This window comes from Ostrinia nubilalis, chromosome 17, assembly GCF_963855985.1.
Source record: "Ostrinia nubilalis chromosome 17, ilOstNubi1.1, whole genome shotgun sequence".
NCBI classification, from domain to species: domain Eukaryota; kingdom Metazoa; phylum Arthropoda; class Insecta; order Lepidoptera; family Crambidae; genus Ostrinia; species Ostrinia nubilalis.
In genome coordinates this window covers 2521518-2547463 of record NC_087104.1, presented here as the reverse complement: position 1 = coordinate 2547463, position 25946 = coordinate 2521518, and the positions used below count along the sequence as shown (strand labels likewise).

The 25946-nt window shown below is 34.9% G+C and overlaps 2 protein-coding genes across 2 annotated transcripts in view; both read right to left on the bottom strand.

The window, feature by feature from the left end:
- LOC135080151 (A disintegrin and metalloproteinase with thrombospondin motifs adt-2) overlaps positions 1-11612 on the bottom strand; it is an 82487-nt gene extending 70875 nt beyond the window's left edge. Inside the window, exon 1 of the mRNA XM_063974835.1 lies at positions 11295-11612. Coding sequence (XP_063830905.1) covers positions 11295-11381 — 87 coding nt within the window. The 5' untranslated portion in view covers positions 11382-11612. The remainder of the gene's footprint in view (positions 1-11294) is intronic.
- An 8108-nt stretch (positions 11613-19720) lies between these two features.
- LOC135079627 (A disintegrin and metalloproteinase with thrombospondin motifs 17-like) lies at positions 19721-24857 on the bottom strand. The gene is made up of 5 exons (XM_063974251.1): positions 24586-24857; positions 22077-22506; positions 20575-20680; positions 20094-20231; positions 19721-19812 (listed from the first exon to the last, which is right to left on the bottom strand). Exons 1-5 carry the CDS (start codon positions 24637-24639, stop codon positions 19785-19787), a joined length of 756 nt encoding a protein of 251 aa, XP_063830321.1. The 5' UTR covers positions 24640-24857; the 3' UTR covers positions 19721-19784.
- Positions 24858-25946: the final 1089 nt, after the last annotated feature.

The following is a 25946-nucleotide window of genomic DNA, read 5'->3' as shown; positions in this document are numbered from 1 at the left end:
TAGAGTTAATAGAATCAATCATTGTAGGATCAATTCCTTAGTTGAGCTTTCGATCGCAGTAAAGTTTATTAGGTACTTAGTTATTTATTTTATTTACTGGTCGTAGACGATCTGGTGAAGGTCGCGGGAGGTGCCTGGATGCAGGCGGCGCAGGACCGTTCGTTGTGGAAATCCTTGGGGAGGCCTTTGTCCAGCAGTGGACGTCATTTGGCTGAAACGAACATACGTAGACTTTACATTACTATTGTCCTTCTAATACACTGACATCAATGCGGGCAAAGCCGCGGCCTAAAACTGTAATACGAGTCGTAATTTGTTGGTATCTAACAGCAGTGAGTTATTTCCCTTCAAGCTTAATGTCACTAAAGCCACTGAACAAGTTACTTGTACCACTTGTACTTCGAAATAAAGCCTTAATTTCTGCTGGCCTTAAACTTTAAGGAGTCGAGAGCGTAAACAGATTCCTTCGACAACATTATTTGAAGGTACGAGTACATTTATTTGAGTCCTTAAACTTTGACAATAATAAATAAGTCAACATCGTAATAAGCCTACATTTTAAGTTACTACAATTAGTTGAATATTGAAATCGATTTACCAACATCACTTCTCTACACAAAGAAAAAATGCATGCAACAATATCAAGATCAAAAGATAAATCTCTACAGGTAAATACAGCTTACAGTTACAGCTATTGATGAAAGCAAGATGCATTTAAAGAAATACTTTACAAAGGAATAACTATTTCAACTGATGATATTTATCGGTATTACTCGGGTGTGTTATCTATAAATCTTTATTTGCTAAATGTTTAACAAAGTTGCCTGTATTTTGCACTCTTTAATTTAGCTCTATAAATCTAAAGATTTATTACCAACAGGTCGTTGACTAGTTGAGTCAGTAGCTAGTAGTTTTTAATTTATTAAGCAAGTGTGGATATAACATACAACGGCTTACTTAAAATTTTTTTAGTTAATGGACAGATGGCGCCACCGCCACTGTAAACATCGGCTCTGTGTATTTTATCCAATAATAAATGCATCGAAAGTTCTCTGAAGTTGAAAATATACTCAAATCGTGAAAAAATAGTGCGGACATATGTGGAAATGTTTGTGACAATAAATACCGTGGGACAGTGACAATATCTTAATAAAATGACACCAAAGAACTATGTGAACTTGAACAAAAATGTGTGATTTGTGATTAACAACCTAAACACTAAATGACAAAAGAAGCCGTAAACAAAACATACTTCGAACTGTGGAGTGATAATTACCAAGATTAAACGATAAACAATTATTAAAATTACATAGACTATAATTCGCGAGTGAAGGTGTAACAATAATTAAGTTTATAAACACTACCCGAACCCAGAAAACGATCAAATCACACGAACGTCGAATCAGATGCTTATTTACGCCACTAGTCTCTAAGACAAATTGGCGCAATGGCGACTACCTCTGACTAATTGCTGAGCAGATAGATTCAAGGGAACCAAGATCGAATCCCGCTGACACTATTTTTTTTGCTTTTATTTTTTTGTTTTTATTTTTTTTTTGTCTACAAATTTAACAAAATGGATATATTTTGCGGTGGCTGCCTTCAAAAAATACCGGACAAAAGATTTTTAAAATGCGCAAGTTGTCTACAAACTTATGATCTTCAATGTGCAGTTATCCCAGAAAAACTGTTCCTTAATGTCATGTCAACTGAGCGTAAAGCCGCATGGAAATGCCCTCTATGCAAAGCTAAACAACCAAAATCAGACAATAAAGATACACCAATTAGACCACAGCCACAACAGGGCAAAATAAACAATGATTCTCCGAGCTCCTCAAGATATTATGAAACAAATCAACATTGTAATGTAACAATACGAAGAAAAATACCGCAAATAGATATTGATGAATCAGTAATATCCGAATCAGAGGAACAGCTTGATTCCTTTATAGGAGATACCCAGTTAATACAAAATAAAAACACTACAAGTCCTAATATTTGTGATACTATAGAACTGGAACGCCATAAATTTTGTAGTAAAATAGAAGAATTGGAAGCGAGAATTCTCACACTTGAAGAAAAGCTACAAACAGTTGATAACGAAAATGAAAACCTATCATCAGAAAATCGTATACCTACTCACTAAAAAAGTTCAAGAATACGAACAAAAAATGAAAAAAATGGCGAATGAACACTCAGTGCTAAAGGGTAAAAACACAAAAAAGAAAACACAGACTTCACATAAAGCTCTAATAGATTATTCCCCAAAGGAAGAAACATCCAAATTAGATGTCAATCCTAATTCTACCCCATCAACACAAGAGACTAAAAAAAGCCACATACCCACAAAACAGGAAAAGATAAAAAATAAACTTTGCATTTTAAGCACATCAAATAAACACTGGATTTTGAAACTGATCGAACAATACAATATTGACGAACAATTTTACTATTGTAATCATCTCATAACGGACGGTGGTGGACGTGCAAACTCACAAACATGCTCTATTAATCGACTCTAATCTACATTTGACATATGATATGTTCTCACCATATACAGGCAAAGTAAATAAACAAGGCATGTCATGTATCTTCAGGGAAATTATAAATAAATTGAATCAGAAAAGCCACGTTCCTAATATAAGTAACCCGGAAGATAATGCGGATGAAGAAAGGAATAATGTAAATACAACTTTTTTTCGAGTATAACTACATAAATATCTTTCACCAAAATATATGTGGTTTGCTCAATAAATCTGATCTACTGTCGGTATGCATCGAAGACCTGTATACGGATGGATGCGACTTGGACGCTATATGTTTAACTGAACACTTTATGCTCGATGAAGACACAATTCACATGACTATGAGTAACTATAACCTCGCAACAAATTACTCAAGAGACAGCCGAAGGGGAGGTTCCTGCATTCTCATTCGTCGTGGACATGAATACAGAACTATTAACACCTCAAAATTCTGTGTTAAATGTGTACTTGAGTGTTGCTCTGTTGAACTTATACGAAACAATATAATTATTGTGTGTATTTATAGGCCACCAAACTCTGACTTTGATCTGTTTCTTGAAAAAATGACTCAATTACTAGATTATCTTAGTCATTCTCACAAAAAGAAAATTGTAATTTGTGGAGATTTTAACATTAATATTCTCAACAAAAATAGAATGTGTATAGATTTTGAGCACCTGCTCCACAATTATAATCTTAAATTGCAAATTAAAATACCAACTAGGCTAAGTAGTAAGACCTGTATAGATAACTTTGCCACTAACATCTGTCATTGTAAAGCTGATGTACTTGACCTCAACCTATCAGACCATTCAGCACAATTACTAAAATGTCCAGTCAATAAAAAGTGTCTAATAAGTCGATGGCGTATTCAAAAACGGGATTTTTGTAAGGAAAATTTTATAAAATTCCACAACGCTATAGGAAGCTTAAGCTTTTCCGAGATCTATAAGCTTAACAACGTCAATGATGCATATAACTCTCTATATGAGACGATACGCATGTTCTATGATTTATGCTTTCCTTTCAAACTAGTTAATATAAACATTAGAAAAAAACAAAAGTGGATTTCTCGAGGCATTAAACTCTGCAGCAAAAATAAAAGAAAACTCCTCTGGAATTATAGAAGATCACCCAACTTTTTAAATAAAACCAGACTTCAAAATTACACTAAACGCCTCAAAAAAATTATCTACTTAACTCAAAAAAGTCAAAATAATTTTGCTATACACTCAGCACGCAACAAATCCAAAGCTACTTAGGCAGTTATTAATAATAAAAAAGATAATTTCCCACGAGAATCAATTAAAAAAATTACTTCTAATAATGGTAAAATTTTAATAAACTCTTCTGACATTGCTAATTCCCTTAATAATTATTTTATAGACCAAGTAAATTTGACATCGAAATTGACATTAAAATCTAATAACATTGACATGAAAACTAAATCAAACATCAACTCTATTTTTATGATTCCAACTTGTGATCTAGAGGTGCGCAGCGTTATCTGTTCCCTGAAAAACACTAACAGCGTGGGCTACGATGAGTTAGATACAGCGGCAATCAAATGTTGTGCTGATTATCTGGCTCCACCATTATCATTTATCATAAACTTATCCCTTAGCCAAGGAGTATTCCCCGAGGCATTTAAACTGTCTATTATCAAACCAATTTATAAAAAGGGAGACAAAACCGATATGAAGAACTACCGACCTATAGCTCTTGTGCCTGTCTTATCAAAAGTATTCGAAAAAATAATACACAACAGACTTAACTCATTTTTTGAGAAACATAATATATTTACTTCACAACAATATGGCTTCCGTCAAAATAAATCTACAAGTATGGCAATCTTTAACTTACTTAAACTAGTCACTGACTCTATGGACCAAAGGGAGAGCGTATGTGCCATATTTATGGATATGTCCAAAGCCTTTGACTATGTTAACCATAATATACTCTTACAGAAGCTATATCGATGGCTCCTACGTATAAGGGCGAAACTGCCGCTTACGCCTTTTTCCAATTATTTAAGCAATGATTTCACTTTGCTCTAATCTATAACATCAGTAAGAAAAAAAATTTTTTTTTCCATTAGATACAAAATAAAATTTTAGGCAAATAGGCGTATGTGCAAAACTACGCCACGTATAAAGCCCAATCATACGATTCGTCAATCTATACGAGTAGTTGCTTACATAAACATATATTTTTTATAATCCAAATCTTAAATAAAGCCATGAAAATATTTAGCAAATTGTTTTATTTATAAATTATGACACATTATATAGTTATTTAATTTTTAGCGTTAAGAGTCGCATCTCAAACTAATTTGAAAATTATATATAACTTGAAAAAATCGAACTGCCTAAGGCATCGTGGGTTCAATTCCCGCCTTAGGCAATTCGATTTTTTCAAGTTATTTATATTTTTTAAAAATATGACACATTATGTTAAAAGACCTAACTAAATCTCGAGCACAGTATATGGGCGTATTTGCGTTGAAACGTAAAACGGTACATTAAACGACTTTTTCTAACTGATTTATTATTGATATAGCACATGATAACAATTAAAATAATTACATGCATAAATAAAGAGAGTAATCGCTTAAAATATTATATTTACGTTGTCATTTAAGTCTCTTTACGTTGAACAATATACATGAAATTATAGAAATATGCCGACGTAAAAGGGCAATGCGTAAAATCTCAAAATATATAAGAAAAATATAAAAATTGATAACAGCAGTAGCAAAAGCATTACATGTTAAGGCTAAATGTGAAATTTCATTAAATTCGTTTTAGTAGGTCAGAAGATATGACCCAAAAATATGGTTCTGGCCACTAAAATGGCTCTCCTGTAAAATTTACTTTTTTCACTTACGCCAGTATACGTAGGAGCCATCGATATCACTATGGCATACGGGGAATTGCTCTGAAACTACTGGAGTCATATCTTAGCAACAGAAAACAACGAACATCTATCAGAAGTATGTCTAACCGAACATTATTTGAAAAAGAATACTTATCTGAATGCAGAGATCTTGAGTACGGTGTTCCCCAGGGAACAATACTAGGCCCTCTTCTATTCATAATTTATATAAATGATTTACCAGCTAATATCGAACATCCTATGACATTGTTTGCTGATGACAGTACAATTATAATAAAATGTAAAAACAAAATGACATATGAGAATGAAATTACAATAGCGCTAACTGACATAATTAAATGGCTTGACTCAAATAACTTAAACATTAATATAGATAAAACTAAAATAATTCATTTCCGACAGTACACTCAAATACCAAACATTACTATTCGATATAAAAACGTAATTATAGAACCAGTCTCAACAACAATGTTTCTTGGCTTAAATATAGATTATCAAATTAAATGGATAACTCATACTAACAATCTGTGCACCCGCATAAACAAGTTTGTGTATGCACTAAAATCTCTATCTAAAGTAGCTGATTTGGCGACAGTTCTTACAGCCTACAATGGATACGTCGCTTCTATTCTACGTTATGGAATAGTTTTTTGGGGCAACTCCACAAACATATTACAAGTCTTTAGAGCCCAAAAGAAATGTGTGAGAGCTATAAAAACTCTAAAAAGAATGGACAGCTGCCTACCACATTTTATAGAACTAAAAATATTAACAGTACCATCCCTCTACATTTTTGAAACTGCAATGTTTGTTAAGAGAAATCCACACTTGTTTCCCACAATATCCTTTGGGCAATTGAAAAAGAGTAGACGTCATGGTCACATTTTAAGTGCACCTGTCTCAAAAACTGCTTTAAAACAAAAAAGCTTCTTTAGTATGGCTCCAAAAATTTACAATAAATTACCACAGACACTAAAAGACACAAATATTCAGATATTTCGCAAGCAGCTGCTATCCTTATTATTAAGCAAAGCCTACTATACATTGACAGAGTTTTTAACTGACAAATTGTAAGATTCTTGACTTTTTTTTTATGTATTAATGTTTATGAAATTGTTACTGATTGGACATTACTAACTTACTTTTTATTTTATTTAATTTCTACTAACCTAATACGACTCAATGATGTTATGTAAATTTGTACGCCGACCTTGGGCCAAACATAGTGATACCGACTTCATTTTTAACACCTGTAATATGTTATTTACCTATGTTCCACAAATAAACGAATTTGATTTTGATTTGATTTGATTTGATTTGATTTAATTCAAGTTTTTATTAATGTCGAGCATGCCCGCAAGCTCTACGGATGCCATTATTAATGCAAAGGAAGTTTTGAAACGCTAACGATAATGATTTAATTCAAAAACAAATCATTATTTCAACCCGTTGCTTTTGGGTTGACTTCTTAATATACAGCTGGGATTCCTTAAAGTAACTTTAATAATTAAGTATATTTTGTTTAAGCACCAAAAATCAGCTTATGGCTCTACATAACACCACTACATACATTAAAGTTTAACCAAAGTAATTTTATCTCTCTTAAAAAATTGAGATTTGAAAGTAACTTCAACTGAAAAAACATCATGTATTAGTTTCCTTGAAGTCGGTTTTCTCTTGTCCCTACTAATATTATAAATGCGAAAGTAACTGTCTGTGTCGCTTTCACGCCTAAACCACTGAACCGATTTTTATGACATTTTGGTAGATATAATTTGAGTCTCGGGAAAGAACATAGCATAGTTTTTATCCCGGTTTTTGAAGGGACGTCACCCGATAAAGTTTTTCTGTGACATACAAAATTTCACGCGCTGGAAGCCGCGGGTGAAAAACTAGTTTGAAATAAATACGATCTCAAGGTCAAAATTTTTCTTTCACATGAATTTCAATTCATGAAATACAAAGGAATGATTAAAACTAAGTATTTCATATTTGGATATCCATTCATTAAAACTTTACTACGTACTCTACTCTAATGAACGAATTTCTCAAGCATTTAAAATACCTTGCACATTCTAACGCCTCTTGTTCTTGAGATTCTCATCGCCCTTTTACGTACAGTCAACCACATTTTCATTGCAATATAGCATCTATCTCATCTACATAAGGTTTATCTAGATATGCCGAAGTTTGTACATTTGAAAATTGCGAAAAATCTAGATAGCAAATGGAATAATTGATTAATTGTAGTTGCTTCATACCTTGCAGAGGTTTTCCTTCATGGGCGACCAAACGCCGGTTTTCAAGGTTGCCGATTTTGAAAGCGGCCATTTTCTTTTTACAGTTATTAGTTGTTTAGCCTCTTGATATCAATTTTTATAGTTTACGAAACTTTTTTTTATAAAATAAAGGATTTGCTACACTGGATGCGGTCTAAGGTCAGGTCAAAGTAATGCGCGCTGCGTTTACTTTGACCTTACCGCAGACCGCATCCAGTGTGACATGACTTTAACAGTCAGATATTTAGGAAAATGAGTAATAAATTTTATTGTACTGTAAAAATACTGAAATGGAGAAGAAATCGTGTATTATGTACTTAAAAGTAAGTATTTAATAGCCAAGTTGAGCGGTAAAATGATGTGGAAATAATTAAATCTTATTGGTTTTTTAAACACATCCCTTCTTCTCTCCGCTTTGGTGGAAACCGGGCCTAATACCAGGCCTGTTCATCTCCGCGAGTTTACATCGAAAACAAAACACGCACGATGGCCCACCTACAGGATACTATTCGACAAGGCCTCACACACGAGCAAACATTGACTCACGCACGCGTATTCTTGTGTATGATGGAAGAAAATAAAGAAAATGGTGTACTAAATACTGTGCAGTATTTAACTGCCTTAATAATAATAAAAACACAGAATGTACTCTTTTAAGTTGCCTCAAGACACTGAGAGATAAATAAGTAGTTAATATTATTCATGATAATTCATGCTAATTCATGTATTTCCTCCGCCATTTTCCGCAGTTTGGCACCTCACGTCACATCATTTTACCGAAGTCAGCCCTATAGCTTCGGCGCAGTGCCGATCACTGACGTTTGTCAACAAAATGGTGCTTGACTCTTGAGACAAGCTAAATTACACCATATTGTTAATGACATTGAGCATACATTTTTTTAAATACCTTCGCGAAGTAAAACTTTTGTACGTAGTACCAAGCCTGTTCATCTCCGCGAGTTTACATCGAAAACAAAACACGCACGATAGCCCACCTACAGGATACTATTCGACAAGGCCTCACATACGAGCGAACATTGACTCACGCACGCGTATTCTTGTGTATGATGGAAGAAAATAAAGAAAATGGTGTATAGATACTGTGCAGTATTTAACTGCCTAAATAATAATAAAAACACAGAATGTACTTTTTTAAGTTGCCTCAAGACACTGAGAGGTAAATAAGAAGTTAATATTATTCATGATAATTCATGCTAAATCATGTATTCCCTCCGCCATTTTCCGCAGTTTGGCACCTCACGTCACATCATTTTACCGAAGTCAGCCCTATAGCTTCGGCGCAGTGCCGATCACTGACGTTTGTCAACAAAATGGTGCTTGACTCTTGAGACAAGCTAAATTACACCATATTGTTAATGACATTGAGCATACATTTTTTTAAATACCTTCGAGAAGTAAAACTTTTGTACGTAGTACCAAGCCTGTTCATCTCCGCGAGTTTACATCGAAAACAAAACGCGCACGATAGCCCACCTACAGGATACTATTCGACAAGGCCTCACATACGAGCGAACATTGACTCACGCACGCGTATTCTTGTGTATGATGGAAGAAAATAAAGAAAATGGTGTATAGATACTGTGCAGTATTTAACTGCCTAAATAATAATAAAAACACAGAATGTACTTTTTTAAGTTGCCTCAAGACACTGAGAGGTAAATAAGAAGTTAATATTATTCATGATAATTCATGCTAACTAAATCATGTATTTCCTCCGCCATTTTCCGCAGCTTGGCACCTCACGTCACATCATTTTGCCGAAGTCAGCCCTATAGCTTCGGCGCAGTGCCGATCACTGACGTTTGTCAACAAAATGGTGCTTGACTCTTGAGACAGGCTAAATTACACCATATTGTTAATGACATTGAGCATACATTTTTTTAAATACCTTCGCGAAGTAAAACTTTTGTACGTAGTACTGGTAGTACTTATTATTATTCTGTGCTAATACTTACTACTCCACCCAGCAACAGCCAGTTAACTACCCTGATATTCTCATGTCAAGGCGTCTACAATCCGCTATTACGTAGTTAATTTAAACATTGGACATGACAGAAGGAATTCCTTTTATTGTTTAAGCGTTTCAGACATTGTTCAAATTTTTCGGGCCTTGACCTCACTTGGACTGGTATTGGGCGGTCTGGTTAGTTAGAGGCTGTGTTTGGGTGGGTTTTTATTGTTAGATTTAGCTTCAGCTTGAAATAAAGCTAAAAGCTTTCTAAGAACTTCAATTGGTTAATCGTATTTTATCTGGAAGATATCACTTTATAGTGATAAGACCGCCTAAATTGTGCCGTAGATTTTGTGTATTTCTTTCTTTTTTTTTCTTGTCTTGTGTGGTGTACTATAATAAAGTGTGCTCTATCTATTTTAAAAGCAGAGAAAGGTGATTATTTATAAGCTTAGATAGCTAATTCCTTTTTATTACGAACTGCTAGAGATTGAACTCTGTCGACATGGTTAGGACAAAGTCAGAGGTTGTTTGAGTTCTTATGTTTGTGATAGTTTAACCTCTAACCTATAATTTTAGAGTAAGCAGAGGGAGGCTAGACTTTTTTGTCATTCATTTCAAATGCATTATGTATTACTATCGGTAACAAGTATCACATAAGTAAATAGTTAACTTGCAAAAACTTAAATGAACATGAACTGTAGTTAGTATTAATTGGACTAATCCAATAAAATTAAGGGCCTATTTAAAATTATAATCATTCTTAAACACGTACTTAACTTAGTATCCGTTGTATCGTAATTAACAGTGAGGGTCTGTCTATACAGTTCGTAGAACCTGACCATTCTGGATAGCTTGTTATTCTTGTTTATCAGTATCTGTTATCACACTATTGCTTTCGATTTCTGTATGGTTCTGTATTCTTTATATAAAAGAATAATAAACTTAAGTATATCGAACTCTACCAAAAAGTTCTTTATTTTTGCTCAAGTAGATCAACAGATCCTAATCTGTGTTGTTTGTCAAATCTTGGCGATTTAAACATTATAATTTAGTGTTTTAAGTAATCAAATTACTAGAATAAAAGGTATGTACTTTGAGAATTTAAATAAGTCATAATAAAGTTAACAAATAATAATCAAAGAGTTCTTGTCTTCAAGGAGTAATGGACTTAGAAGAAGTATTTTGTCACAAGTAATTTAAGCTTACCTCAAGTTCTTGTGGTCATCAACCAGAAGGATCATTAGGATCTTACTATTTACTACCTAATTAGATTATAATTATTTGGGATTACTAAATTGTTATTTCCAAAACTATGGAAATATGCCGGTAGAGCAAGCGCGGCTTGCCCTATAATTTCACTTTCATGGACGCAATAATTAACTGTTCGAAGCGCTGACCTATGAAATGATCATAATAAATAATGCATGAACCTTACAAGTACCCAAGTTTATAGGTACTTTTAACGTTTATGCACATAAGTTTTTAGGTGTAGTATTAGTATTTTGAAATGATCCAGTTAATTATCAATAGATTATATTGTCAGCATTTTAAATAATTCCATGTTATTTATAAAAATTAAGTTATTTATCAAAAGTAAATAATAAATATTTCATCACTTACATTGTTTCCGAACAGGGACTCGCTGTTGACATCCAAAACTGACGTTAGTGCAGCAGCCAAAATCACCCTCTTCCAATACAGCAACATATTTACATGAATTCACTATCCTAACTTAATCTAACACATTGTAAAACTTTTACAAACTAAACTTTTTTGTGTCAAAACTTTTTTCGCGGCTGCCATTATTGGCGGGAAAATTTGACAGGTGTACTTTTTTATTATTTTATTTTTATAGATAACGTCGCGGCATTGTTTGCGGCCAGTGTTTTCGTGAATAGTTTTCAAATAGTTCGCGAACGACAGTACGCGGGATTTCGCGGCCGGCGACTGCGAGTCGAAACAGCGTGGTACGGAACGCGGTTAGAACGGCTAGTGCTGCGATCGTATCGATATTGCACTGAATGGCCGAATAATTATGGTAATTGAGGCTCAAACTGGAGTACTTGAAAGTTTGGCCGTGTATTAGTAGAACATTAATCATGGCAAAATTATATTTTTATTTTGTTAAAGAACAGTTTCCAGCGTTGCGGGTTTTGTCTCAAAATTTAATTCATTCTGTGTTTATTATTTCAAATTTAATTACTTATGAGTTTTTAATATTAATATGCTTTAATCTTATGAGCTAAATTTAATCATTTTAATGGTTTTGAATCTTTACTAAACAAATAGGTTTTCGTCAGAGATCATTTGCTAGCACCCTGACACACGTTTCATCCAAAATTATGATTTTAAATAATAATTACATTCAAAACTCTTATGTCATTATTTAAAGACAAAAATAATTTTATCGATACGAGAGAAAGTGCGGCGACACAACACTACTCCTTGCATTTACTTACGCACATTTTCCATACACACCTAGCTATTATTCCTTGTTGATTTACATTTTTCTCATCAAGTGCGTGACTGACATTTTTTTACTTATTTGAAGTCATCGCAATCACGCAAGATAAATAAAAAATTATGTCAGTAATGTTCATCCGTAATATGTAGTTTTTTTTAGGTAGAGACATAATGTAATGCGGTTTTCGTTTCATATATTATGTACTTACGTAATGTACAATTGTATAATAGGTACGTAAAGCACTTGACGACGATTAGAATAGAATAGAATAAGTGCAATGCAAAGAGTTCAGACGACAGAGGTCGCGGGTTCGATACCCGCACAGTACAAACATTTTTGTGCATGAATTTGAATGTCATATTTTTTTAAAAGTCTGGCTTAATGTTTTAGGATTCTGTGTAAACAACATTTTTTGTGAATTGATGTTACATAGTATTTTTTACGTTTTTCTTATGTTTTAGAATTGTAGGTAATGAAAAGTATTAAAGTAATCGCTTTCTCTGTGTAAAAGTTTTCCTTGGTTAAACATACAGTTGAGCGCTACATTATATTTCCTGCAAAAATGAATTTCGTAAACTTATGAGTTTCATCCACCACTTTCTTCGCAGCACCAGCCGATATGTTGTCCCGAAGCGGTGCTAAGTCAAGCTGTATTTGGGACGTGTATCGTTCGTTCGTTTCAGCCAAATGACGTCCACTGTTGGAAAAAGGCCTCCCTCATGGTTTTCCGCAATGAACGGTCCTGCGTTGCCCGCGATCCAGTTTCTTCCCCCAGACAAGATCGTCGGTCCACCTAGTAGGAGGCCTGGCCACGCTACGTCTTCCAGCCCGTGGTCGCCACTCGAGAACTTTTCTGCCCCAGTGGCCATAATCACGGGACGTGTTAAGTGCCCTGAAAATGGTCTACATGCTAAATAAAGATTTAGATTTTTGATTATGCATCTTTTTGCACGCAATTCCGCAACCTACACTTTCGCCACCCCATGAACAATGGTGTTGGAAGACATAGAAAAATCCCGTAGAGAAAGGCCTACAATGGGACGGACAGACACGTGTGACATATCGAATGCGATCTGTATTGCTGGGGACTATAGACGGGCATAGAGACTGCAGTATTGATTTATTTTTGACAAAATCAATGAGTGGCGATAAATGCAGTTCAGCGGGGTAGTTTATAATTACAAAAAAAATATCATATTATGGAACGATACTTATGTAATTGACTTAACACATTTGTGAACAGTTGACAATCAATTAGAGGCGATGGACGGCACTTTACCTAAAATGTCACTATGTAGAGTTGTAAGTTGGTGCATTTTTGCAACAGATAAAATACTTAAAGCCTCAAATAAACAAATATAGTTTGAATGATGAAAATAAACATATTTTTAAAAGTAACCTACTTGGACAGTAATTGGTATTCAAAAAATTGCATTCCCTAAATTGAAAGAAAGAAAGAAAGAAACATTTATTGCCATGGACATCACAAAAGACAAAAGAGGTAAAATAAAAAAAAAAGCAAATAAGACAGAGGTGACATAAAACATACAATGAATGAGCAAGTAAACTAAGCAGTGCCACCCTGTCGCACAGCGATGCCCATCGCAATGGGACCCCACTCAGCATATGCCGTGGCCCCCGGTGAGGGAAGCCACGACGCTGGTTTTCAGTGTGCCCCATGCCGAGTGAGAGTCACGGACACTAACCTATACTGCATAAAATATACATACATAAATATAATTGCATTTAGAAATGTGTTCTAAGTGCAAAACAAGAGCGGCTAGACCAATTACGTTATTAAAACATTTTGAAGAAAAACTGCCCTATATGCTTTCCTTTTTCTGATAAGATTCTTTAACAGAAAAAATCTCTCGATTGTCGAATAAGCTAATTTAGTTATTAAAAAAATTACTATAAGATAGAGACTCCACTCCACGCCACTTCTGTGCTCTTCCACGCGAGAGAGGCAGCAACCGAGGCGGAACTGTAGCATACGTTGTTTCACTGTTTACTATTGCCAATGCGCACAATTAATGTTCTTTGCTTTTTGTGGGCAGAACCATTTGTATGGGACGTCTGGTTTGGAGCAAGTATGGGGCAGGTTACATAAGTGTTTGTAAAACAAATTAATTATCAACTGTTTGGTTTAAAAATAAGTTCTGACATTTCTTTCTCTCCGATGTAAGTTATGTAGCCAGGATCCAGGAGCCTTACAGTTTGACCACCAATACTAGATAACCAAAACAAATATAAAGGGCGGTTTGTAAAGGTTTTTACTGAAAAATCTACTGATTGGTGAGTTTTATGTATGAGTGATTTCTTTTCTTCCTGAGTGATTCTTATTTAAAATTTAAAATCGGTCACCACAGTGCAATCTCTCATCTTTTTCATCCAACGCCTTCTTAAGGTCATCGGTTCATCGAGCAGGAGTAGTTCCGTTTGTTTAAAGTTTATGCCTATTAGATCAGTTGCTCATAAAACAGTATAACGCACAATCCATCTTTTTCAAATTATATCGCTAATGAGACAACAATTTCTTACTGACTTTAATTGACATCTTTCTATTGAAAAATCAACACATGAAAACAATTTTCTCCAGTTTAACTAAATCCTTTGTAACCACAAACTGCCCCACTGGCACACTCGCGAACAAAGCGGTGCCGTTATTCTGTTTTATAATGAGTTAATTAATAACAAAAGACAATTAGCTGTGTTAACCCTGTGAGTGCCTGCTACGAGCGAGGATTGTGAGATCAATTTTTTTGTGTTGAGCGGCTATTCTAGTTCAATAAAGTCCTAGTATCACTGCGACCGGTGCCGATCTATTGTGATCGCCGCTGTTTTCCTTACAGTTCGCTTCCGAATCCTGCATCCATTAGGCAGTTCAGTATCTTTTAGGGGGCGATAATATGTTTTACATCTTGTGGGCTGATTTTATCAGTCAGACTGAATATAATGCTGAAAATTTTTTGTTATTGTTTAGATGAATTTTCTGATATTTTTATTCTGTTGTATAAAAAATTCCGGTCGACTTTTTTCCCTGTATTTTCTTTCACCGCAAGCAAAATTTCGTCGTTCGTTTTACTTGGGGAAAAAATTCTTTTTTGTTTGTTGTGACTCTGGCAATTTTGTATGGAATCATTTTTTATGTTTATTTTAGTCGATACGGAATTTTACCAATCAGTGAGGTTGGTTTTAGAATCGCGCTGACTCTCACTGATCGTCGGCGCTGACAGATCAATAAAATGTATGTACCTAATTAGGAAACGTGACGCTGATTGCTCGGCGCCGATGCTTCATACATTTCGGCGGGCAGCGCCTACCATCAGCGAGCATGATAGAGCGAGCTTACAGAGAATATGCATTTTTAGTATTTGTGCATTGAAGGTCTTAGGGTTGTATGAACTATTCATAGGGATAGAAAAGTGCATTGGCCTTATAGACACCGTTGTCTGATGGAGGGTTACTTTAAAAGACAAAAGCATTACTGTAAATCGTAACGCATCGATAAGCAAGGCTGTAGAAAGGGCTTATTGGCACTAACTCAATAGAACCTTACATTTTGTGCATTTTATGAAACTTATGATATCTGAAAAGACATAACATTAATAATTTTAAGAAATGAATAAGACCTAATTTTCAAATTATCTCCCATAAGCTAAGTTATGGACAAAAAAAATGATTTACGCACGTATTTACAAACATTCTATGAGGTCTCACAGTGCGCGTGGACGCACAGGGTCACACACGAACCAATCACAGAGCTATCAACGCTGTGCGTTCGATTTCCTGCTTCACTTAAGCAAGCATCGTTTGTGAATATGGGCGTAAGTGTAATAGCGTACAATATTAATAAACCTACCAATGTTTTACTACCTATCTATATCATAAATCTCGAATTCTTTTACAAAATTGCTCTTCCATATTAATAAGACAATTTAGTATGTCTGTTTGTAAATTATTATTATTATCATACCGTAACTAATTGATACATCTTCTCTTAACCACATTTCTAAGAGTAATTGCCTCAAAGCAACATAAAAGTTGCATTCTATTAATAATGCAATTATAAGTCTTTATTTTGATTTAGTATTTCGTCCGCTAATAAATTGATAATTACGTAGTTAAGTCTTGATTCTTACTACTATTGGTAATTATACAAAAATAACTCTATATGTGTATATCTCTATGTCGAGTTAATGCGTAAACCATCGAAATAAATTAGATATAACAAAACATAAAACGAGTAAAATAGCGAATGAAAATTGGTATGCAAAACATTTTACTTATACTTATAATAATTATAAATGCGAAAGTTTGGATGTCTGGATGTTTGTTACTCTTTCACGCAAAAAAACTATTAAACGGATTTTTATGAAACTTTACAGTATTATCTGGGGGCACGGCAGTGCCATCCTTTTCTCGAAGCAATTCAGGCCATTTTCGACCGCCTGTAACTTTGTTGTGGATAAAACTAGAAGGCTGAATTTTCATTAGCTATGCAGGCATTGTAAAGACACGGTATATTTAAAATTTCATTCAATTTGAACCAGTAGTTTAAGAATTATAACGGGTCAAAGTTACTTAATTTTGTCACTCACTGACTCACTGACTCACTGACTCACTGACTCACCGATCATCAAAACTCTAAGGCACTTCTAGCAGACCTAGAAGCTTCAAATTTGGAATATAAGTAGTGTTTGGTGTATGAATCAAGGAAAAACTAAAATATTTGGGAGCACGGTAGCGCAACCGCCAAGTCGAGTAAAATTTTTAAATTTCGGTCCAGTTTTCTAGATACATAACTGCTGTCTACAAAATACAAAAAGAAATGAGATCCCATCAAAAACAATACTTGTCAAAAAAACCAAGTCATGAAAACACGTGTAAATTAAATTATTTAGTGCGATGGCCAAGTCAATAATTTATGTAAAACGTTAAAGATTTCCTGGCCTGGACTTGGTATTACATGGATCTCACAACTTTTTACCGTAGAACAACTGAGTTGCGAGACTTGGTTTTTTTGACAAGTATTGTTTTTGATGGGATTGTTTATTACCCAGAATAACATATAGTTTATGACGATATGTGACAAACTAAATTTCACGCGGGTGAAGCCGCGGGCAAAAGCTAGTTTGTCAATAAATTGATGTTTATGCATTTTTGGCAGTATTTGAAGAAAATACGAGACTGAGTAACTAATTCTCTAGTTACATTTTAAGTCTTCGTAGTAGTCATGATGATGACTTATTTATTTGACAGACCATACAAACTGGGTTGCACCATCTTACTTAACTTTGACAAACGTCAAAAATCTGTCAAACTCCATACAAAAAACACCAGTTATCGTTATGGTCAAGGTTAGATGGTACAACTCAGCCTTATATTCATGCAAGCAAAACTGCGAGCAGAAACTAGTCTAAAGTAATAAAGACACATTATTTAGACTCGTTACTTTTAAGCTATTGAAAAGTCACGTATGACTTTAATACATCTACTTAAAAATTTCACTCTTTTTTGCACTTTCGCTATAAAACCAAGAACTTTCAGTTTTGTATACTGCACGAATACTAATATGGTGTTATTTCAAATGATAGAGGTTTGTTACGAGCTTGTGCGAATTTGGACTCTATATTATATGCAATAGAAGTGTGAAATGTTCATTGAGGGAGTTATGGGCTCTTAGACCTGGAGATAGTGGGCATTATAAAAAAATCGTTAGCATTGAAACGTCACTTTTCACAAAAAAAAAATAATTTTATTGTAAACTGAAACCAAAGTTCTTTCTGTAAATGAAGTTCATGCAAAATAACTTGAAATACATGATATACTTAATGAGACCTATTCTCGAACGCTATGAGATAAATAATTTTTCAGAATTAATTGGATACAAAATTTCTTTTTATTTCAAAACTCTATGAGTCACTTTTATGGTAGAGTTAGGACAAATCGCAATTTCAAAGTGTATTAGGTACAATTTTTTAAAGCCATTTAAAATTCGATGACTCTGACGAACAGCTAGGGACTGGAATTCGCTGCCTGCTGCTGTCCTTCCCGAACACTATAATCCGGACCTTCTCAAGGCGAAAGTGAATAGGCACTTACAGGGCAGATATGTATCATCCTAGACTGCATCTCACTTAACACCAGGTGCGATTGCGGTCAAATACCTGCCTTATTATGCACAAAAAATGCAAGAAGTTTGCTGTTAGTTCAACAATAAAATGCATGGCCCCTGGCCTGCGTAGGCGCGTGGCCCGAATTTGATTACGAAATGTTACAGATTGTTCATGCTGGGGTGCGCACGCGGCGAAAGTCATGTCCAATTTAATGGAGCGTCTGACATCCGAGATGCGCAATTAAATGTTTTCCTCAGACGCATTGTTTTGGTACGTCTTGAACAATGGAACTTGCGAACTTTCTGCTAAAAGTGGCACGGCTGTAAAAGTGCTGAGTTTATTGGTGTAGGTGATATTTATCTTGATTTAAGTTAAGTAAGTATTGCGGAACGACTTTTTGATTTAGATTTTTTGTATGGGAGCCCGGGCTCTAGGCAGCCAAGAGTGTTCATACTGGATTAGCTGCCACAGCCAGGCTGCCTGATGAGCGGAAAGCCTTATAATTTGGTGAATTTATATATTTAGACCAATCATAGGGCATAATCTTGTAATAGAGCGTTGTTTTGCAATACCGACCTTAGTGTAGGTAATTCTAGCTTTGATTGGGTTCGTAGGGGACATCATGAATGATTTTCATGGCCATTCTTATTCTGGATTTCCTAAATAGCTTTTTGAATTAAGGTGATTATGGTATAGATAGATAGATAGAACAAACTTTATTGTATACATTATACACCACAAAATAAAAAGAGAACGAATAAGAAATGTTATCTCTTGATAGTTTTTCATCATTTGAGTACTAAGTAATTTTTTAAAGGGCTACAGTATTAATAATAAGGGTTTTTCAGAATTTCATGGAAGCTGTGATCATAATTATTTTACTTCCGAAGTCATGCCCCGAAGTGAAAGTCCTTAGTATTGCGGTTCCGTTATCATCAGTTCATTCATTGTAGGTGGTTGGTTACGCAATAGACCTTTTTGTGGTCTAGTCTAGACTCGGTCTAGATCTACTTACAGACTCATTGCGGTAACTTGGCGAGTTTTTTTCTGAAACCATGCTGGGAGATATAAATTGCAATGATTAGCGCATAATTTCAGGTATCTTTTACTCAATAAAAAATGTGTTAAAACATAAGCATTTATTATAACGAGGGAACAATAAACTGCTTAAAGTAGGTATTAAGAAAAGAAAATGCGACTATTTCATTATTTTCCTTCGTTCGTTTCAGCCGAATGACGTCCACTGCTGGACAAAGGCGTCCCACAATTATTTCATTTATTCCACTTAATTAAATAAAGAATGAATGCCTTGTATCATTGGATTTAAATACTGTAATGGTACTATTCTGACTAAACTTCATGAGCAAATTCATTGAGATACAACAGCTTGCGGTAAACGAACAAAATCATTTCTAACTAACTTGTTACGGGATGGGAGTTTGCGACAAATAAAACACAAGGCGTTCGAGAATTGTGATTTTGTTATAAGAAAAAAAGTTTAATGTATCATCTAGCTGGAATGTTATACTATCTAAGGCACCAAGCTTTTCTGCTCCTGAAACCAAAAAACAGAATTTAAAACTTTACTTCTCCTCCAACTTTTCGTTGTGAACCATTGACATTGGAAAAAAAAATTCTCGTATTAGGTAAAACTAGATTTTTAAGAAATATTTTAAAATATTAATAATATTCGAATAGCAGAGCATTTAAGGAATAGAAAAACCCACCCAATCAATGGAGGTCAATTTTGTCCCGGGGAAAGTTAAACAGTTGTTGGACTCGCAGCGAAATTAATCAGTAGAACATAGGAGGAGTTCAAAAGAAAGAGATACGTACAGAAGAAACCGTTGGAGATCTTTCTTGCTGCAGCCGGACCAGGTCTTAGGGTGGTACCGCGGGTGGTACTTGTTGCTCATGATGTACCGATGGGGCCGGCAGTCGTTGTGGGGTGCTCCGTCGTGTGACATGCCGAGGCTGGAAGAATGATATTGAAAAATGATTATCATGCGGTAGTCTATAATGATCAGATATAAAGATCATCTTTTAACTAATTTTCAGTTTTTGAATTCTTCGTTTTAACTTACTTAAATAGAAGTGAATATGGCCATCCAAAAATATTTTGCTGCTACATAATACTTGATAACACTGTTTAAGTAAAAAGCAATGACACATTTAAGGAATAAAGAGTTTTAGAAGGGAAATTAAATTAAAATAAAGGTACCAATAACAAGTATTTGAGAAGGGTAACAATTAAAGGCTGTGTGCCTAGTATCTTATACTTTCTTTGTCCATGTTTTATAAAAGCTATAAACTCTACCTGTGGCCTATTTCATGTGTAAGAAGATATCCAATATTTTTCGGATTCCACTCTAGCACAGTGCAGCTCTTGTCTAAAGCGCAAACACCTCCCATATAGCTTCGTCCTGAAAAAATAATAATAATTTGGATTAGGTACAGTTGACAGCACATCAAACCATACATTTTTGCTGCAAAATCACCCCAAGACTAACGTTCGTATTCACAAACGATGCTTTTTTTTTATAAATCTTTGCACAATTTCACACAGCGCCAGCTAGCCCCAAAGTAAGCAACTTAATGCTTGTGTTATGGGTGCTAGCTTAACGGCTAGCTTGCTTAAGTAAAGCAGCAAATCGAACGCACAGCGTTGAATAGAGCTCTGTGATTGGTTCGCGTGTGACCCTGTGCGTTCACGCGCACTGTGAGACCTCATAGTATTAATGTTTGTGAATACGGGTGTAAGTACATAATGATGTCATTGTGTTTAGCTTGATGTGGTACTTTAATTTACTAAAATTTACTATTTAGTAAAGTTATAAAGTGTGAACTTAATTAGCTTACATTAGTCTGTTTCTGTAATATCATTTATGGTCATGCTAGGTATAAATAATTCCTACCAATTGACTATAATATCGACATCGTGGATCTCAAAATGACATCAAAAATCATACGCAGCCTCGTGACATCATTTGCATCTAGGGTTGCCGCCAGCAATAAAAAAAATTCTACACTAAAAAGAAAGATTTTTGGGAGATTTTGGATTTTGTGGAGAGTCAGAACATACAATAAATCGGGGGAATCCCGCAAAATCTCGACCATCTGGCAACCCTATTTGCACCGACGCCATTTCTATTTCCAGTTACAGCTTTTTGTATGCCTAATCATCGTGGCTTCTAGGTCATTTCAACATTGTTTGAGACATAATTCAGGCAATTGAGCGTGAAATTTTGTAGGCACAAAGTATCAAATTGGTTTGTACTGATAGCTCGTTTATACAGAGTTTGGTGTAGGCCCGATTGCAAGTGTTTAAAATAGACCTTATCTATACAAACCTTTTATTAGAAGGTCTTCCCACCTCACGTACCCACCGCTGCAACTACTGAGTAGCCAGGATCAACAGCTTGACCGCCAATAAAAACTCAACCAGTGAAGGTCAAGTTTGTCCCAGAAAGATAATGTGGCTAAACTGTCATTGGACCCTCAAGGAAATTGATTATTAAGAACACTACTTTGTAAGCTCATTTATTGATAAGTTTGTAAAGTTTTTGAGGTTATCTACTGAACTTCAGGTCTCTAAGATCTACGGGATTCTAGACACTTAATAATAATATATCTTAGGATAATTTCACACAGCACCATATAGCCCCAAAGTAAGCAATTGATATGCTTGTGTTATGGGTGCTAGCATAACGGATATACTCGTACTACTTAATGGATATCATGGAAGGGCATTCTATCTATTGGATTATGTCTTTATGATATGACTACAGGCAGAAGAAATTACATAAGATCCAAAATTACCTGTACTACTCCTGATTTTTCGTCCATTCTTATCCAGATAAAACAAATCCATTCCTGTCAAAAGGACTGAGAACCACCATCTTCTACTCTCTTTCTTCTTATGTCCTTGTTTCGTGCAATAATTCTTCAAGTATTTCGATCCATTATCATCCATTTCTAGCTTATTTTTCTTTACGAATTTTGTATCTAATAAGTTAAAATGTATGCTGTGGTTCAGACTTTGGTGCCTGAAGTACGTTTCTACCTCTTTTAGGATATTCCTTGATATATCTTTCAGCTTTTTTCTGGTTTTTATCTTGTGTTCTTTCACTAGTTTGTCGGTTAGGGATTTATCGAAGTGCATCATGATTGGTATTGTTAAATGACTTTTTTGTCGCGTGAAGTATTCTACTGAAGACTCTTTGGAGTTTCTTAGTTTTGGTCGGTTGCCCTGAAAGAAAAAAATGTTGTTTGAAAAGGTTCGGATAGGTTCTATAACTTTCTTCTTCTTCTTTTGTGCCTTTTCCCATTGTGTTTGGGTTAGGTTCTACAAATGGCGGATTCATTCAAGGTTCTTGGGGTAAGTAATTTATATTGCTAAAATCTAAATAATTGTTAAGTACTGCGATATTATTAGTGTCCATAGTTCATGATAGCCAAAACACTACAAGAGAGTATCTATTCCTAGATAAGTCTTAAGCTAAAAATTTAAAACACATCTTTTGCCCATTATCATACCTAAAGACGCACCTACTTGTATTCGAATTCGCGACCATGATAACTATCAATGTGACTGCCATTTACAAAATACAGCAATATGTCAATGTTTGTATTATTCACCGTTGCATGACTCGAGTTCGATATACCTACCTACTTTAGAAGTGGCATTTTTATTCATCTTTTGATACAGTCCATCAATGGCTATTCTTAGCACTACAAAATTTGTGAGATCGAATCCCGTAAGAGACAATTAGTCTTTAGTTTTTTTTTAAAGATTATTAGTAATATGTATTGCACATATTACTAATAGTCCCGTTAGCCTCTCGTACTAAGCTAATTAAGCTTGTGTCACAAGTGGGCTCACCACAATAGTCGAGCGGCGGCGGGATTCGAACCGGCTTTCCCCGGATCACGAGTCGGTCAGTGCGACCCCTTCACCGTTCGGCTATCGTGGCTTCATAGGAAATATTAACAATTGACATTATTAATATTCGTATAAAAAGCTCATATTAAACTTTATAAGTACCTATCACAACTTCGAGACAAGACCTAAATTAATTTAATTCGATTAATTAAATTAATTTAGGTCTTGTCAGCAAATAATAGACCATCATTATGACCTTAATTTGAGTCCTGACAGAACAAAAAAGCATCGCGAAGTATGTCAATTGACTGACGGTGCCAATAACCCAATTGTCTCTCAAGTGGCAAGCTACGGAGAAAAAAACCCATTGCGTGCAAACCTATCTAGGATTTTGGCAAATTAATTTGATAGATTTTGGCGGGAAAGTTAAACGTAATGTTTGACAGAAACTTTTTTCATTCATTCACTATTCATTATGTATTATCATTATATCGACAAGGGACGCACTGCATGCGTATCTCCCTAGCGCACGAAAGTTTTATCATCCCATCGGCAGCGAGTCTTTGACAAAACTATTGAATCTTTTTTTACTTGATTACTTATTATAAACTTGACACTGTCTGTGCAACCCGCATAGCCCGCGAAGCCATATACGAAAGAAAAAATAAATACAGAATATAAAAAAAAACAAATGCGTGTTTGACGTTTAAGACCATTTTGAATTTAGAACACATGCAACTCTTTGAGATCCATACAGCGAAGTTAACAGATGTGAATATTCGCGGTCATTATGCAAGTTCACGCATGCACTTTAGTTGCACCAGATGTAAGTAAACTCAGGTCGTTGACCTTCTTAAGAACAGGGCTTTTATGTGTAAGCAATTAATGTTTAATCCCCCATAGTTCAGTGGTTAGAGTTGAACCTTGGAAGTTCGGGGTTCGCTTCCCAGGTGGCGTACATATTAGTGTAAAATGATTTATTTGTTTCCAGTTTGGCTAGAATCTACCTACATTACTTGGTATTTCTGTGTGTTGTATGTAACCAAAATCACACACAATCCTGGTGACATACTCTATCCCTCAAAGATACCTGACATTGTTCTGAATCATGAAGGATAACAGTCATTTACTCTATGTATCTTATTTGTATTTAGTAATTTATGTTTTCAAGCGTGACAATAGGTATTATAATACAATGTTAGTCTTATTTAATGTCAAAGATAACGCATAGTTCGCCGAATTAATTAATACCTACCTACGTGTTTTATCTTCTTGCATTCGCGATAATATTTACAAAGTTTTATAAAATTCATTAAAATCGTCAAAAAAACGACAAGAAAATCTACAAAAAAAACCGGTAGAGTTTTACGGGAGACTTTTAAAAAATTTAGTCATCGTAAAACCATGCTATAAATAATTGAAAAAATAACTTATTTTTAAACTTACATCAGAAAAGCTTCCATGTAAAAGCACAACACTTAACATTAAACACAGCCTCATTTTAAATTAAATTCTCACTGCTCTACATAAAAAAAAATACACAATCATAAACCACTTCAATAAAAAAAAACTATAAAATTACAAAAAAAGGTTACATTTTCACTTCACTAAATACTAAAATAAGTGAAGCTTTAGCCATCTGACCCGAACGACTCAATGCCTAAAGTTGGACTAACGTGGTCCCATTTGGCACAGACTGTATACTACTGTGATCACCCGGGTTTTCCCGTGCCTGTATTGTTTGTAAGTGACATAAATATTTTCGGTGATAACTGGGTGACCTAAGTATTTTGATTTGTGTTTCCCTGTACTAAAATAACTTAGAATACTAGATTAATGCTATATCCAATTTAACTAATTATGAAGGTTATTTTGAGCCAATAGTTTTCAATTTGCAATGAACACGCGTGACCAATCGTTTGGCTTAAGTATTAACAACAATTTGAAACTTTCGCAGTATTATTGCATTAGACTTTATTTATGAAATAAAAATGCGTGGATCAGATAAGTTTTTAATAAATATAAATCAATGATATAGTTGAAGTTTTAATAATGACTGAGATAGCTTATAAATTAAAATGACTAAACATTGCCAAAAGGAAAAAAAATATGTTCAACATACAGACAAAAAATAAGACTGTCTTGTATGTACGTAATAAAAGTGTGTCTGTAAACCAAGTAACTGTAGATAATGTAATAATAGTTTGAATTACCGCAAGGTCAATACTTTCGGATACAGAACCTCTTCATCTCGTTCCCATTTGTCCAACTCCTGTACAGCCCTTGGCTTCTGATGAAACCTTGCATTATGTTTCAACAGGTCCGGTAGTTCCAAGGGATAACAAACGTCTTAAACTTGTAATTGATTCGGGAAAACAATAACTTTTTAACCCCCCAGCAAGCAGGCTCTGGATTGGAACCCCCAAGGAAAACGCAAACGTGGTCGCCCCAAGCAAACTTGGCGGCGCACTGTGGCAGACCAGGCGAAGAAGATCGGCAAGACTTGGAGCGAGATCAAACGCGAAGCTCAAGACCGAACGCGATGGAGGAATGTTGTGGACGTCCTCTGCCCCATCTAGGGGACACAGGATCTTAAGTTAAACAGTAACTTTCAGAATTGCATGGAAGATACTCGTATACATGGGTACAAGTACATTTTATAAGAACAGTTAACAACAATAGTGACTGAGTTTCTTGCGCTGATTCTTCTCAGCACTGGCCCATTTATTGTCCCGAAGCAGTGGTATGGTTAATACTGGGACGTGTAAAAGTGCTTTTTAAAAGACTTTTTGCAAAAATAATGAGTT

Bases quoted from the DNA above. Each gene is read 5' to 3' on its own strand.
- LOC135079627 (XM_063974251.1), bottom strand. From the start codon at position 24,639: ATGAGGCTGTGTTTAATGTTAAGTGTTGTGCTTTTACATGGAAGCTTT. The intron at 22,507-24,585 runs GTAAGTTTAAAA...TTTTTCTTTCAG, and splicing joins TACATGGAAGCTTTTCTGAT to GGCAACCGACCAAAACTAAG. The intron at 20,232-20,574 runs GTAGAGTTTATA...TCATTCTTCCAG, and splicing joins ACACATGAAATAGGCCACAG to CCTCGGCATGTCACACGACG.